At 50.1% G+C, this 13491-nt stretch overlaps 1 protein-coding gene across 3 annotated transcripts in view; it reads right to left on the bottom strand.

Moving 5' to 3' along the window:
* The window catches only part of SLC13A3 (solute carrier family 13 member 3), a 69905-nt gene extending 64297 nt beyond the window's left edge, over positions 1–5608 (bottom strand). For 2 of the 3 annotated variants that reach the window (XM_059132955.1, XM_059132956.1), the window contains exon 1: positions 5428–5608. In XM_059132955.1, coding sequence (XP_058988938.1) covers positions 5428–5538 — 111 coding nt within the window. In that variant the 5' untranslated portion in view covers positions 5539–5608. The remainder of the gene's footprint in view (positions 1–5427) is intronic. The other variant, XM_059132957.1, reaches the window with a different exon arrangement.
* Positions 5609–13491: the final 7883 nt, after the last annotated feature.

The raw sequence follows: 13491 nt of genomic DNA, 5'->3' as shown, positions 1-13491 counted from the left end.
TTTTACACCTCTCTTGAGCATTTGCCTCCCTAGACAACACAGAAAGGGAAGACCTCAGGCCCTTGGCTTCAAGCAGGCAGCAGTGTGTGGCCAGAATCAACCAACATTGGATATTTGTTTATTGCTGCTTTTCTTCTATTAGTCATTTGTGATCCTGGTTTTCATACATGGTCTTTGTATTAAATTTTCTCATTAAGTCATTGTATTTAAGTGTTTTGAAAAGGAGGGGAGGGTAGCAAGGCAGTAATGATGTAAAAAAAAAGGGGGGGAGGGCATGATAGGAATATAATTAAGTAATATTGAGCAGAGTAAGGGGATCTGGTAAAAATGCTGTGGGCAGTATTTGGATGATGGAAACTAAACAGACTGCAGTCCATTTTAGGGGTTCCCTGTCTGAGCTCTTTGGGTTCAATGAGATAATACACGTTTAAAACACTAGGAAGGTACTCGATCTACAAGGCTAGATCTGGGGGGGTTTCTGGGATGCCCCTTTTAAGGGAAGACTCAGGGTCTCCAAGAACGCTGGCCACCCTGTCTTCCAAAACCCAGGACAAGAAGAAGTGACCAACACAATGTTTAGTAGCTGTGTGACTTCGGGAACATTACCTAACTTCTCTGTGCTTTTTTCTCCTCATCTGTATTAATGGGGATAATCATTATTCCCTTTTCCTAAGGCTGATGTGAAAAGTAAATAAACTAAAATTTGAAAACCATGTAAGACAACATAGGCTAAATGGGAAAACAATTTTTTTTTTTTAAAGATTTTATTTATTTATTTGACAGAGAGAAATCACAAGTAGACAGAGAGGCAGGCGGGGAGAGAGAGAGAGGGAAGCAGGCTCCCTGCTGAGCAGAGAGCCTGATGCGGGACTCGATCCCAGCACCCCGAGATCATGACCTGAGCTGAAGGCAGCGGCCCAACCCACTGAGCCACCCGGGCGCCCGGGAAAACAATTTTTAACAGGAATTATTATTATTATTATAAACTCGCACTATGTTTGGCACCATACAGGACAATTTCCATATGTTTTCCTAATTAAGTCTCATAAAGCCCTTGGGAAAGGTGTGAGTCCTCGCTTCACAAATGAAGGAACAAAGGCTCAGAAATGCAAAGCTGCCCATCTCAGAGTTTCAGAGCCAAAACCCAAATGCAGGCCTTCTCAGTGCTATGGCCCATGCTCTACCCATCCTTTGATTTCTCTGGGTCTCCGTCGCCCAGGTACAGCACAAGAGAGGTGAAGCACACCTTTGGCACTGAATTTAAAAGTAGGAAGTTATGGCACAGGCACTATATATGATTTCACAGGGCCCAAATGATAACCAGGGAAAAAGATGATCTTGTGGTCATGTTATCAGTGAAGCAACTGGAGATCAGAGAAGTAAAATGCCTTACCCAAGGTCCCAGAGCAAGTATGTGAAATGAGAATCCAGTTCTGATTCCAAAGACTAAAAACTAGGAATGAAATGATCAATTTCCTCATCACCCACCTAAATCCCACCCACCCAAGAATTAAGCAAAAGCAAAAAAGTGGGCCTCTGACCATCTAGGTATACTACCGTCCCCTTAAAAGATCCACTACCCCAGAACCAGTCTGCTGCTAGCAGCAAATCAGGAAAGGGGCTCTTTCTCAGGCAGATCCAGCACTGCAACAGGATACACAGTTGGGCAGATGGCGTGCAGTTTGGTTCAATCTCCTCTTCCCAACTCAAGCCGCCTTGTGCAGTCCACAGCCTGTGCAACACCCTGTAGCATTCCCACCTAGACTATCCCCCCAATCCCTCTTCTTCAAAGCATCCTTAGAGTCATCTATAAGTACCCATCTTGGCCCCATGGTCAGTCTGGTTACATTTGCTTTCAGTGGGTGTGGGTGCAAGGTGGGAAAGGGGGCAAGACTTCCCTGCCAACAGTTAGGGAGCTGGTGCTCATTTACAAGCTGCTTTGACAGTCTCATCTATCTCTACCAGCTGCCTAAGGCCAGTCCCCTAACTTCCATCTCCCAGGATGGCTATTCTTGGAAAACTTGGAGATGATCCCTCCAGCAGCATCTGGACTTCCTACTGGTGTCCAGCACCCTCGTAGCAAGAGCTGGAATCTCCAGTGGCACTGGAAATTGCAATCACTGCATTCTAGAAATACATCCCACTCCTTTTCATCTCTGCTGATAGCATTCTGTTCCAAGCCAGGAGGACATAATGTAAGAATTGTCCTCCTCCACCCACCTCCACCACTTCTATCTGCTCTTCGAATTAACCCCGATCTCCCCACAGACTGGCTCACCAGTCGCCAGGGGACAGGTGCACGAGGGCCAACCCTGCTGATCACACAGATTCCTAGAACATCAGAGACATCACCAAGCTGGAAAGCCAGGACCCAGTGAGGGACAAAAGGCAAATGCCCAGGCAGCTCCATTGTCTTTCCTGATCTGACACCTGGAAAGCTTTGGGGAACCCATACGTACGAAATAACTTCAATCGGTGGTTCCAGAATTTCTGTATGAGAGAGGCTTCGAAGTGACAATTTGATATTGTGGGTGGGAGTGGACACTGAGGATACCTGCCTTGAAGCTACATTTGCACGGCAAACATAAATTTTTGTTAGCTCACCGGGCTTTGTTTGGGAGGTTATCACAGGATTGATACTGGTTAAGATTACCAAAAAAATTGGAAGCTTCATTTGCAGAGCACACCCACTCCTTGCTTTAAATGTATGTCCCAGATCAATAAAAACAGCAATGTTTTCTGTTCAATGTTCTCTAAGGATGCCGTGATTCATATCGTAAATCAGATTTAGAAACATGTCCATTGTTAATATCCGAGAATATAATAATTATATATCTATATATAATTTGTGTATAAATAAAACACAGGGTGAGGCTTTGAGTATGCTGATAGAGATTTCTGAGGGAGGTTTAAGATCCCCCAAGAAGGGGCACCTGGGTGGCTCAGTGGTTAAGCCTCTGCCTTTGGCTCAGGTCATGATCTCAGGGTCCTGGGATCGAGCCCCGAATCAGGCTCCCTCTCTGCCTACTTATGATCTCTCTGTCAAATAAATAAATAAAATCTTTTTTAAAAATTCCCCCAAGGGGGCACCTGGGTGGCTCAGTGGGTTAAAGTCTCTGCCTTCAGCTCGGGTCATGATCCCAGGGTCCTGGGATCAAGCCCCACATCCGGCTCTCTGCTTAGTGGGGAGCCTGCTTCCTCCTCTCTCTCTGCCTACTTGTGACCTGTTTGTCAAATGAATAAATAAAATCTTAAAAAAAAAAAATCCCCCAAGAAGCCAGACCTGAGGGAGCCCACACTCATCAGCCACTTAAATAAGGTAGTGACATCCAAGGCCACACAAAGGGTCCGCACGGGGATCTGCAGGGAACCAGGAGAGGTTCTTAGTTAAAACCAAGAAAAGAGTATCAAGTGCAATGATTCTAAGTTGGATCCCTGCATCCTGACTCCGTACCGGCTATGTGACCCTGGGCAAGTCACATAACCTCCCTGACATCCATTTCCTCCCCTGGTCAGTAGGGAGGCTCATGGCAGCTGTCTCCCTGGTTCTGTGCACATTATACAGGATGAGGCCAAGGTTCTTCACAAGGTGCCTGGCACATAGTAAGAGTTAAGCATTCAGTAAAACCGCTTATTCATCAGGCTCACCACCATCGCAGAAAGCTTGAGGCACGTTTCCGGGGCCCGCTGGGTTTCGGGTGGAAGTGGATTCACAGTAACACTAACGAAACTTAAGCTTCAGAGCCCCTCCCAAGCCCTGAAATAAATTTTCTATTTGTAAATCTGTGTACTTTTTCTTGAAAAGCACCCCTCAAATACTACATGCTTCAGGCCCTCTAACACTTGGATCTGTCCCTGATCTAGCAGATCTTGCTAGAGGGTGAGCAGAGAGAAGCTTGAGAAGGGCCCTGCTGAGGAGAGAGACGCAGTAAGTTCTGTCTTTTCTTGCTCCACCCAGGACCTCACAAACTCACCCAGCCTCCACCCGTGATGCTCCACAAAATAAGGCAACTCCCTCGCTCAACCCTTCATCTCGATTCTCAAACACCAGCACCATGATGGCCCACACCACAGACAAGGAAAGTGAGACCCAAAGAAGAAAGGAGGTTGGTCCAAGGTCCTGAGGTCAGCACCCGGCTGGGGATGGGATGGTTTTGAAAAGTGACCTTACCCTTATTCTGGCATTTCTTGTTTCTCTCTTCAAAGTCAAAAAAGTCTAAGAGCCTGGATCATTCCACACCAGAAAACTTGTTTGTACGTTAGCCCTGGGTCTCTTTGGCACCAGCTGGTATCACCTTCTTACTCCCTGTGCCCAACGAGGGACCCTTCCTCCAGGCAGCCCTCTCTGGATCCCAGTTCCCCTGGTCTCTGCTGGTGGGTGCTGGATAACATACCGCTACATTAAACCCTCTCTCTGCTTTTCTTTTTTATGAACATTGACTATCATGTTGATAAGTAGTAGAGCAACTTCCTGGAGGTGGAAGCCTTGTCCTATGCCCTCCCATGATGCCCCAGGTGGACTGGGCACCCGTGAGGGACCCAATAGGGACCCGTGACACCATCTTCTCCCAGCCCCCTTTGGTGTTGACTTTCACCAGGACACTCCTGACCTCGATCTGCAGCCTTTGGTCGAGGGATTTACTTTGAGAGTGTAGAAACTGCTCAAATTCTGGATTCCGACAAGCCAGGAACTGCATCCCTACTCAGCTGCTTGCTGTGTGATTCTGGGCAAGTCACTTCATCTCTCTGTGCCTCCCTTGTCTTCTCTGGAAAATGAGATGAATAACCTTCACCCCCTCACCCCTCCCCCATCCTGGAGCCTGGAAAGGATGGAATAAAATTATGTCCACAGGGCAAAGCTTCACGGCCTGGCTCCTGGTGACGGTTCCTCAAACCGTGGCTGTTCCCATTAGACCGAGGGCCTGGAATAAAACCGGCCAGTGTGTCGTCCAGCCAGTGTGTCGTAGGCACTAACCGTGTACAGCTTAGTTCTAAACGATTTGCATATATTGCCTCATTTAATATCTACCACAGCCCAATGGGCTGACAGTCCCGTTTCCACCATTTTCACATTTAAGCGAAATGAAGTTCAGAGTTCTGTGACTTGCCCCGGTGGGCGTTCGTTACGCGTTGCTTGTGATTATCAAGTGAAATGTTGCCCGCAGCGCCCAGCGCAGGGTTAGAGCTCATCAAAGAGGATAAAGTCCCTCCAAGACTAGTGAGAACATCCCGGGCTCCAAGACGCCGCTGGGAAAGGGTTAGAGGGGGCAGGGGGCAGGGGAGAAGGTTGAGGGTCGAGGGGCGGTCTGGGACCTCAGCAGCTTCCCGCTTTGGAGGCGGGGGAAGAGAGGGTCCTGCTCTCAGCGCGGCCCTTCAGGTGGCAGAACGGTGGGGGGGGGGGGGGCTCCCGGGAGGAGGAGGCGTTACCTTGGGCGGGAGGGCGAAGACCACCGGCAGCAGCGCGAGCGGCGCGAACAGCAGCACCAGCAGCCGCCGCGCGCTCCACACCTTCTTGGCCACTGTCGCCAGCGCTGCCATCTGCGCGATCGGCCGGCGGAGCGGGCCAGCCCGGGACTGCCCGCGCCTGGTTCCCCGCGCCGGCTTAAAGCCAGGGGGAGGGTCCGGGGAGGGGACTGCGCTCGGGAACCCGCCCTCTCCTTGCTCCTCCGGGAGGAAAAGGGTGGTGCCTACGCCCCCGGGATTGGGGGGCGGGGGTGGAGAAGGCCGGGAGAGTTAGGGAGCGTCAGGCACAAGAACGAGGAACGGACTCCAGTCCTTAGGTTTAACCCGCGGCCACCCGCTGAACCTTTCCTCGCTGCTCCTGACTTGCCCCGGGGAAGGATGTGTAATGACAATGGGAGGATTGTTAGAATCACCTGGGTCTGCGATTGTTAGAATCACCTGACTCTGCGCCTTCTAGCCTTGACGTTCTGGCCTTGAGCGAAGGCCTTGGAGCCTCAGTTTACTCATCCACAAAGTGGGGGTGATGATGATGGGCTCTACCAGACCAGGGGTCTGTTGGGCAGTTTCATTGGAATGGCGCACTTATGCCCAGCACAGCGCCTGGCACTGAGCGAGCCCTCACTGGGAGTCGCCCTTGCTGTTGATTTTGTTCCTCCTTCCTTCCAGGGTGGGTGAGTCACCCGCAGGCAGGAGCCTGGAGGCATCTATTTATTGCTTCCTCCTGGGTGAAAGCACAGGAGTACAGCTGCTGAGTGATAGATGGGGTAGTTGCATCCTTAGTTTTTAAAGAAACTGCCAAACTGTTCTCCAGAGTGTCTGTACGTTTTACATTTCCATTAAAAACGAATAAGTGATCCAATTTTTCCACGTCTTTGCCAGCATTTAGGGTTCTCCCTATTTTTGATTTTAGCCATCCTGATAGAGGTGTAGCAGTATCTCACTGCGGCTTGAATATTTATTTTCCTGGTGACTGATGATGTTGAACGTTTTTCATGTGCTTATTTGCCATCTGCATATCCTCTTCCGGAATCATCTTTTCCTGCTGTTTGCTCGCTTTCTAATTGGACTGTTTGTTCTACGCTGTTGAGTTTTGAGAGTGATTTTTATATTCTAGACACAAGATGTGGATTGCAAATATTTTCCCCCAGGCTATAGTTTGTCTTTTCATCCTTTCAACAAAGCCTTTCGCAGAGCAAACATGGTAAGGGGTGACAGGAGACAAGGATCCTCATATTAGCCTAGGAGGACAGAAGTCCCAGCCCTATCCAGCACTTGCGCTATCATCACCCCTGGAAGGAAGCTGGGACACACTGTGACAGCCTGGTGAGGATAGAAGTCAAGTCTCCCCACTCAGCCTCTGCTGATGGGGGCAAGGTCACAGTTTTCTTCTGTGGTGTTCAGCTGGAGTAGAGAAGGCTTGTCTGAAAATGGTCTCGTTAGGCTGATTTTTCCTGGTGCTTCTGCTGTAGAGTGCAGGCTTATGTCAGGGTTTTCTGGAGCCTCTTGTTGGCATTTCCGGTTGCCTGCTTCTTTCATGTCAAAGATACAGTAGGCGAAAAGAAAACCCAATAAACTCATCAGTGGGTTGTTCCTTGGGTCTCAAGTCATCTCTTCCCTTTCTAGAGTCTGTTCGATGAGTACTGTACAGGATTTTCAGTTGGCCTCAGCAAGAAGTATAGAGAAAATTATGTCTACTCCATCTATCCAGAGGTGGAAGCCCCTCTGTTCTTATTTTATGATTTCTCATGTGGGTCGTGCTGGCCATGATTCCCTTAAACCCCTAGGGCAAGTTATTTCCCAATGGGAAATAAGCTGTGATGAAACTTTATCCAGCGTCCTTTCAATCTGGGCACCTGACCTTGAGCCAGACCAATAACTGGCTTCATCAAAGGTTCCAGCCAGGTTAGTGGTGGGTGACCTCCGATGGAGAGTGAGGCCCTGCAGGGAGCACTTTGGACAGTCGAAGCCTGGGTGTGGGTGGATAGTTTTCCAAACCGGAGAAGGTATTCCTGGGGATTTGGGCCAACTGACATCAGAGAAGCACAGATTCCCCAAAGCATGAGCGGAGGCAGTTGGGATCAGGGTATATTGCACCCAGGGCCCCTGGACTGGCTTCCTTGTTCTGGAAGGAGCTAAGAGATTGAGAGGGTAGTATTTAGTATTGGAGCAGAAATTTCAGTCCTGTGGCTCAAATGGGTTAGTAATAATAAAATAACAAGCACATATACTGCACTCCAATGTGGGAGGCACTGTCTTCAGCACTTTACATGTTTTAACTCATTTAATTTGTACAATAATCTGTTTTCATTACCTTTTTGAGTCTGTCACCCTGCACAGACAAAGCCACAATCCAATTCTGGCCAGACCGCTTGACTTCTTGTGCAACTGTAGACAAGACCTTGAACTCCAATGGGCCTGTTTCCTTATCTGAAATGGACACAAGAAGAGCATGTAGCTCACAGGGATGCTGGGAGAATTCATGAGTGAGGCCGGAGCCCAGTACTTGCACATAGTTAAGTGCTAAGCAATTGACAACAATTATGGTCATTCCACTCGTGGCAGATTTTATTTTCCCAGGATAGGATCAATATCTACCTTCCATCATACATAGGCTTCCATATGCTCCTCTTAAATGTGGACTGACACTCTTCCCGCAGAGAGCGGGGTTGGGGGGGGAGGCCTGTTCCCACCTCTTAAAAGCGAGGGAGGGCTTGTGCCGTACCAACCAACAGAACACTGCAGGACTCCTGATGTTCTGGGATCTCGAGGGCTCAGCCATAAAGGCGGTACGCCTTCTGCTTGGTTCCCTCACTCTTGGGACTCTCATCTGTGGAACCCAACCACCATATTTGAATTTCAGACTAAACCAGACACAAAACCCACAGAAAGCAAGGCTTTTAACAAGCCACCGGCAACAACTAACCAGCCTAAGAGCAAATGAGCCTTCAGATGATTCCAGCCCCTAGCCTTTGGGTCCTCTAGCTGATGTCCCAGACATGGTGGAACAGAAACCAAACAGCCCCAAGCTGCCCGGTCCAAATGTCTGACCCACAGGATCGTGAGCATAACAAATAGTTGTTATATGTCATTAAGCTTTGGAGCAATTTGTTACATGGCAATGGAGAACTATGACCACCACTATTATTTTTCTCACCCAGAGTGAGCACTTAGGGGTGAAGTAGGAGAAGGAGTCAAACTCAGAGGAAGTCAGTGGTGGAGATCAGCCAGGACTTGCATGGGCTGAATCTTTCAAGAAGAGCTCCTTATAGGAAGGGCTGTCCACACAACACGAGGCCCCTAGTTGGATGACTTAGCATCTTTGCGTCCTACAGGAAGCTGGTGCCGCCCAGGCTGGACCCATTAACTCCCTTTCTTTGTTTCTTCCCCCTTCACACTGAGAGAGAAGTAGGATGTGGGAAGGAATTCTTAAAGAACTTCCATAGTTGATGGATGGTTTGGCTATTTATTTTCATACACTCCTAGGCTTGCCTGTTAGACAGATGAGAAAACTGAAGCTCAGGGAGATTAAGACATTTGCCCAAGGTCACACAGCTAGTGCACAATGGAGCTAAAATTCCCGTGATACACACCACCCTTCCTCTTCCCCATTTTTATAATCACTATTATTTTTAAACATTTTATTTATTACTTGAGAGAGAGAGCATGCGCGAGCAGGGGAAGGGTGAGAGGCAGAGGAAGACAAGACTCTAAAGCAGACTCCGTGCTGAGTATGGAACCTGATACAGGGCTTGATTTCACAACCCTGAGATCACGTCCTGAGCCAAAACCAAGAGTTGAACGCTTAACTGACTGAGCCACCCAGGTGCCCCTCCCTATTTTTAAAGCAAAATAACAACTTATGTAAAGTGTGCATACATACTGGTTATATGATACTGATTATAGTCACCAGCCCAGGTTTTCCTTTCTAAAGATTTTATTTATTTATTTGAGAGACAGCGAGAGAGAGCACGAGGGGTAGAGGGACAGAGGGAGAAGCAGACTCGCCGCTGAGCAGGGGGCCTGATGTGGGGCTCGACCCCAGGACCCCGAGATCACGACCGGAGCCAAAGGCAGATGTTTCACTGACTGAGACACCCAGGCGCCCCTACCGGCCCAGGTTTTAAGGGCTTTCTATGTGCCAAGCACTGTGCCGAGCACTTATGTGAATGACCAAGCCCTGCCTAGTTCTTTGACCCTAAGTCCTAGCTGATTTCCCCTCGATTGCCGTATCCCTCCCTCTTTGTGACTTTCTTCCTGCTCCCTGAACACGCTGAGTTCTTGGCATGGACCACTCCCTCTGCCTGGATGTTCTTCCCACCCCCACCCCCAACACACACCCCGCCCGCCATCCCATCTCAGTGGCCTGCCTCTTCCTTCTCTCACTCAAGTCTCAACTCAAACATCACCTCTTTCAAGGACCCTCCCCAACTACCTAATCCACTGGAACATGACCTTCCTCAACTCGGCATCACGCACTCTGTATAAAATCCCCCGAGGGCTTTCCTTCGCAGCGTGGGTCATTGTTTGAAGTGATTCCCCACTTGATTAAACTCCATGAGAACAAGGAGTCCCAACTATTCCCTGCCATACTCCCAGGGCCTGGAACAGTACTGGGAACATAGCAGACATCCAATCAGTCCTGAAAGATGGAACATGCCTTAAATCATTGGACTTTATTATGAACATCAACCAAAATCATATCACTCATTCATGAGTATTAATTGAGCACCTACCATTATCTGGTATCATTCTGGGTGCTAGGGCTTTCGCAGTGACCAACCAAGACAAAAGTCTCGGGTCTCGTAGAGCTTTCATTTTATTAGCTCTATAATAAGATAAATGAGTGGGATATATCCCATATCCCATAGGGCTTAGTGCTAGGAAGAAAAATAAAGCCTGGGAAGGGGAGAGTAGTTTTCCACTCCCCCTGCACAGAAGGGGAGAACTCAGTGCCTTCCGTCCTGCCCCCCCGGGCTGAGCCCTGTACCACTGTCAGCATCTCTCAGTGTGACATTTTGGTCAGGCCACTAGAGCTCCAAGAGCAATATTGGATTTGAAGCCAGTCCTGGCAGGTGGGCCTCAGGCTGGGGTTGGGATTAGTTACCCCTTTTAGTTCCCTGGCTGGGTTTGAGTCACTCAGCCTCTCAGGGCCTTTCCTCTCTATGGGGGAGGGGGCAGGCCCAGAGTCCCCTGACCAGGGATTGCATCTAACTGTGGGTTCTGGGCCATCCTCTAACCTTCTGTAACCCAGGCAGGAGAATGGAGGTTTACAAACATGAGGAGGCCTTTGATCGGCACCAAACCCCCAGGGTTCTCAATGTTTTTTGTTCCAAGCTGCAGGCCAGGACCATAGTCCGCTTTGCCTCCAGCAGGGAAGACTGTGGGTAGGTGGTGTGTGTGTGTGTGTGTGTGTTTGCGGTAGTGGGAGGAGGGCTCCATGATTTTCTTTCACAAGCAGGCTGTTGCTCGCATGTGCGAGGGGATTCAGTTCAACTCAGCCAATGTTTACAGAGCACCTCCTACCTTCCAGGCGCCGTTCTACACAGGGACCAGTCCAACCTTCCCTGCGATGAAGCCATTCACATCAAATAAACGCCTGGACAGAGGCTCTGTCCGAAGGGAATAAAGAGGGTTGCCTAGCAAAAGCCACTAGAGCCTGGCACTGTCTGGCACAATCTCTATCATTTATAAGCTGATGACTGGGCAAGTCGCTCAGCCTCTCTGAGACTCAACTTCCTCATCCATAAAATGGGTACAGTAACTGCTATTTCCGCCCTCTCAGCCTCTATCCCCTCCTTCTCAAGGACACCTTGATTTTCATTAGGGCTGTAGGAACAGCATCACCTGGGACTGGTCAGAAACGCAGATGCTCAGCTCAGGCCCAGGCCTTTGGCTTTGGAAATACTGGGGTTGGGGCGGGCAGTGTGGGGGAAGGGCACATGAGTATCTTGGGCTTCTAAGTGGGGAGCAAATGATGCTTTATTATCACTGCCTGTTTGTTGGTTCTAAAAATAGCATTAATAGGTTCTATAATAATAACAACAATTGCTAGTGGTTGCGATGTGCCAGGCAGAGAATGGCCTCACCCACACTCCTGTCCTTCCAGGGCTGGCCCGCCAATGACTGTGTAATGGGAGATTAGGAGGGCCCGTTCATCTCAGCACAATTTGGGGCATCTCTGCACGGCCACTGTAGGCCAGGAGCTCCCCGTGGGCTCAGCTGAGGCCGTGATTGGGTCCGCGTCCTGGTGGCCCTTCTCCCCCTGCCCTCCCAGACCTTCTTCCCTTCCCTTCTGTGAAGGATGACCCCCAAGCGCACACCTTAGTAAACCTCCCAAGGGCTACACTGCATCTCAGAGGCTGCTTCCTGGGCATTCAGACCCGTGACAATGCTCACTCCATGGGCAGGCATCACTGTCGGCCCTTCTTACAGATGAGAACACTGAGACTCCGAGAGGTACGGTGCCGGGCTCCCATGTCATGTGGCCGGTGAGCAAGGAGGCATGGGATCGGAAGCCATCGGGTCTCTGCTTAGGGAAATGGCATAAACCAGCTTTGCAAAGGTGTTTCTGGCTGCTGAGTGGCGAAGAATATGGGAGGGGGGCAGGGCAGAAGCAGGGGGAGCAGCGGGGAGACCACGGATGACAGCAGCACCCGGAGAGGGGAAGGGGCTCCGGAGGGGAGCTGGGCTTCCTCATCACTGTAGCTTCTTCAGGATCCAGCACAGAGCCAGACGCAGCCAAGGTGCTCTGTATGTACCCAGTGAATGAGTGAGTGGAGAAGCGAGAGAATGGATACCAAAATTAAGGCCGAACGGAACTAGACACCCGCCTGCAGCCTGAGTGATTGGCACGCGGCCCGCTGTCTAGGGCTTCCCAGCTAAGGTGCTGAGTGGGTAAATGAGCCAAGTTCCAGGTAGGGAGAGAGGAGGAGAGCACAGGAGAGGAAGGGGAAGCCAGTGACTGACCTTGTCGCTGCGGAGAAGCTTCCCTCCCCTTCCATCCTGCTCCGTCCCCGCTCCTGTCTCCTCCCTTCTCCGTCCCTCTTTCTCTCTCCTCCCTCCCTCCCGAGGATGGAAGCGGAGGGAAGCTTCTTCCCACCAACCATGACAGTCACTGGCGACCTCTGCTGGCAAACAGAGACACTCCTCTGGGCTCGAAGAAGGCCAATGCCGTCCTTTGGAGGGGGCAGCGCCCTGAATTCAGGACACAGGTGGAAAGTTCTAGTGCCCTTGTCAGCTGGGTTCTCACAGCCAGGGGCAGCCATGTTAGGACCAGGATGAGATAAGTGAGGCTCTCACTAGGGCACACATTTAAGGGGGCACCTAAAAACTCAGTCATCAAGACATATATTTTAATGTAATATTTAAAAGAACAACTCAGCCAACTGTGGCCCACAAGCCGGTTGCCTGGTTTTGTAAAGAAACTGCCTTGGAACCAGGATCAGGATCAGGACTCACTTTCTCGGTCACGGCCGAGATGATACCCACGTGCCTTCACTGGTGCTGCTCCCGGATCCTCGAACCAGCAAGAACATGCCTGCCGGTGCAGGGCACAAAGTGCCGGCTGTCTGCATGAGGACTTTGAGGAATCTGGAATTGCTGAGGGTTGCTGGGCCCTTTGTGAGATCCTAAACCAGGGACAGAATCCACTGCTCACCTCGGAATGACTGATAATTCCTTATTTCCCATCATGGGCCTGGGCTGAGAACACAGACAAACCTTCTCCCAGAACATGTATGATTTCTCCAGTAGCCCCCTTTCCCTCAGTGCTTGCAAAGATCACTTTAACTCCTCTACTGCTCAGGCTGCCTCCACGGCCACTGGCCACAACGTCACATGCGCCAAGGGGGCCAAGCAGTTTGCAGCCCACGCTCTGAGGCATCCACCCCAGACCACCGATGTCACTGACCTGGCTGTGAAGCCTTCTCCCTCGTTTCTCGATTCCCCTTTTGCCCCCTAAGCCCTTTTCCTATCAATGTAATCCTTTCAAAACATAAGTGAGATGTCTCCCTTTTAAATCCTCCAGGT

Source organism: Mustela lutreola, chromosome 9 (assembly GCF_030435805.1).
Source record: "Mustela lutreola isolate mMusLut2 chromosome 9, mMusLut2.pri, whole genome shotgun sequence".
Classification (NCBI taxonomy): Eukaryota; Metazoa; Chordata; class Mammalia; order Carnivora; family Mustelidae; genus Mustela; species Mustela lutreola.
Note: the sequence above shows the minus strand (reverse complement) of the source record. Positions and strands in the feature narration are given on the sequence as shown.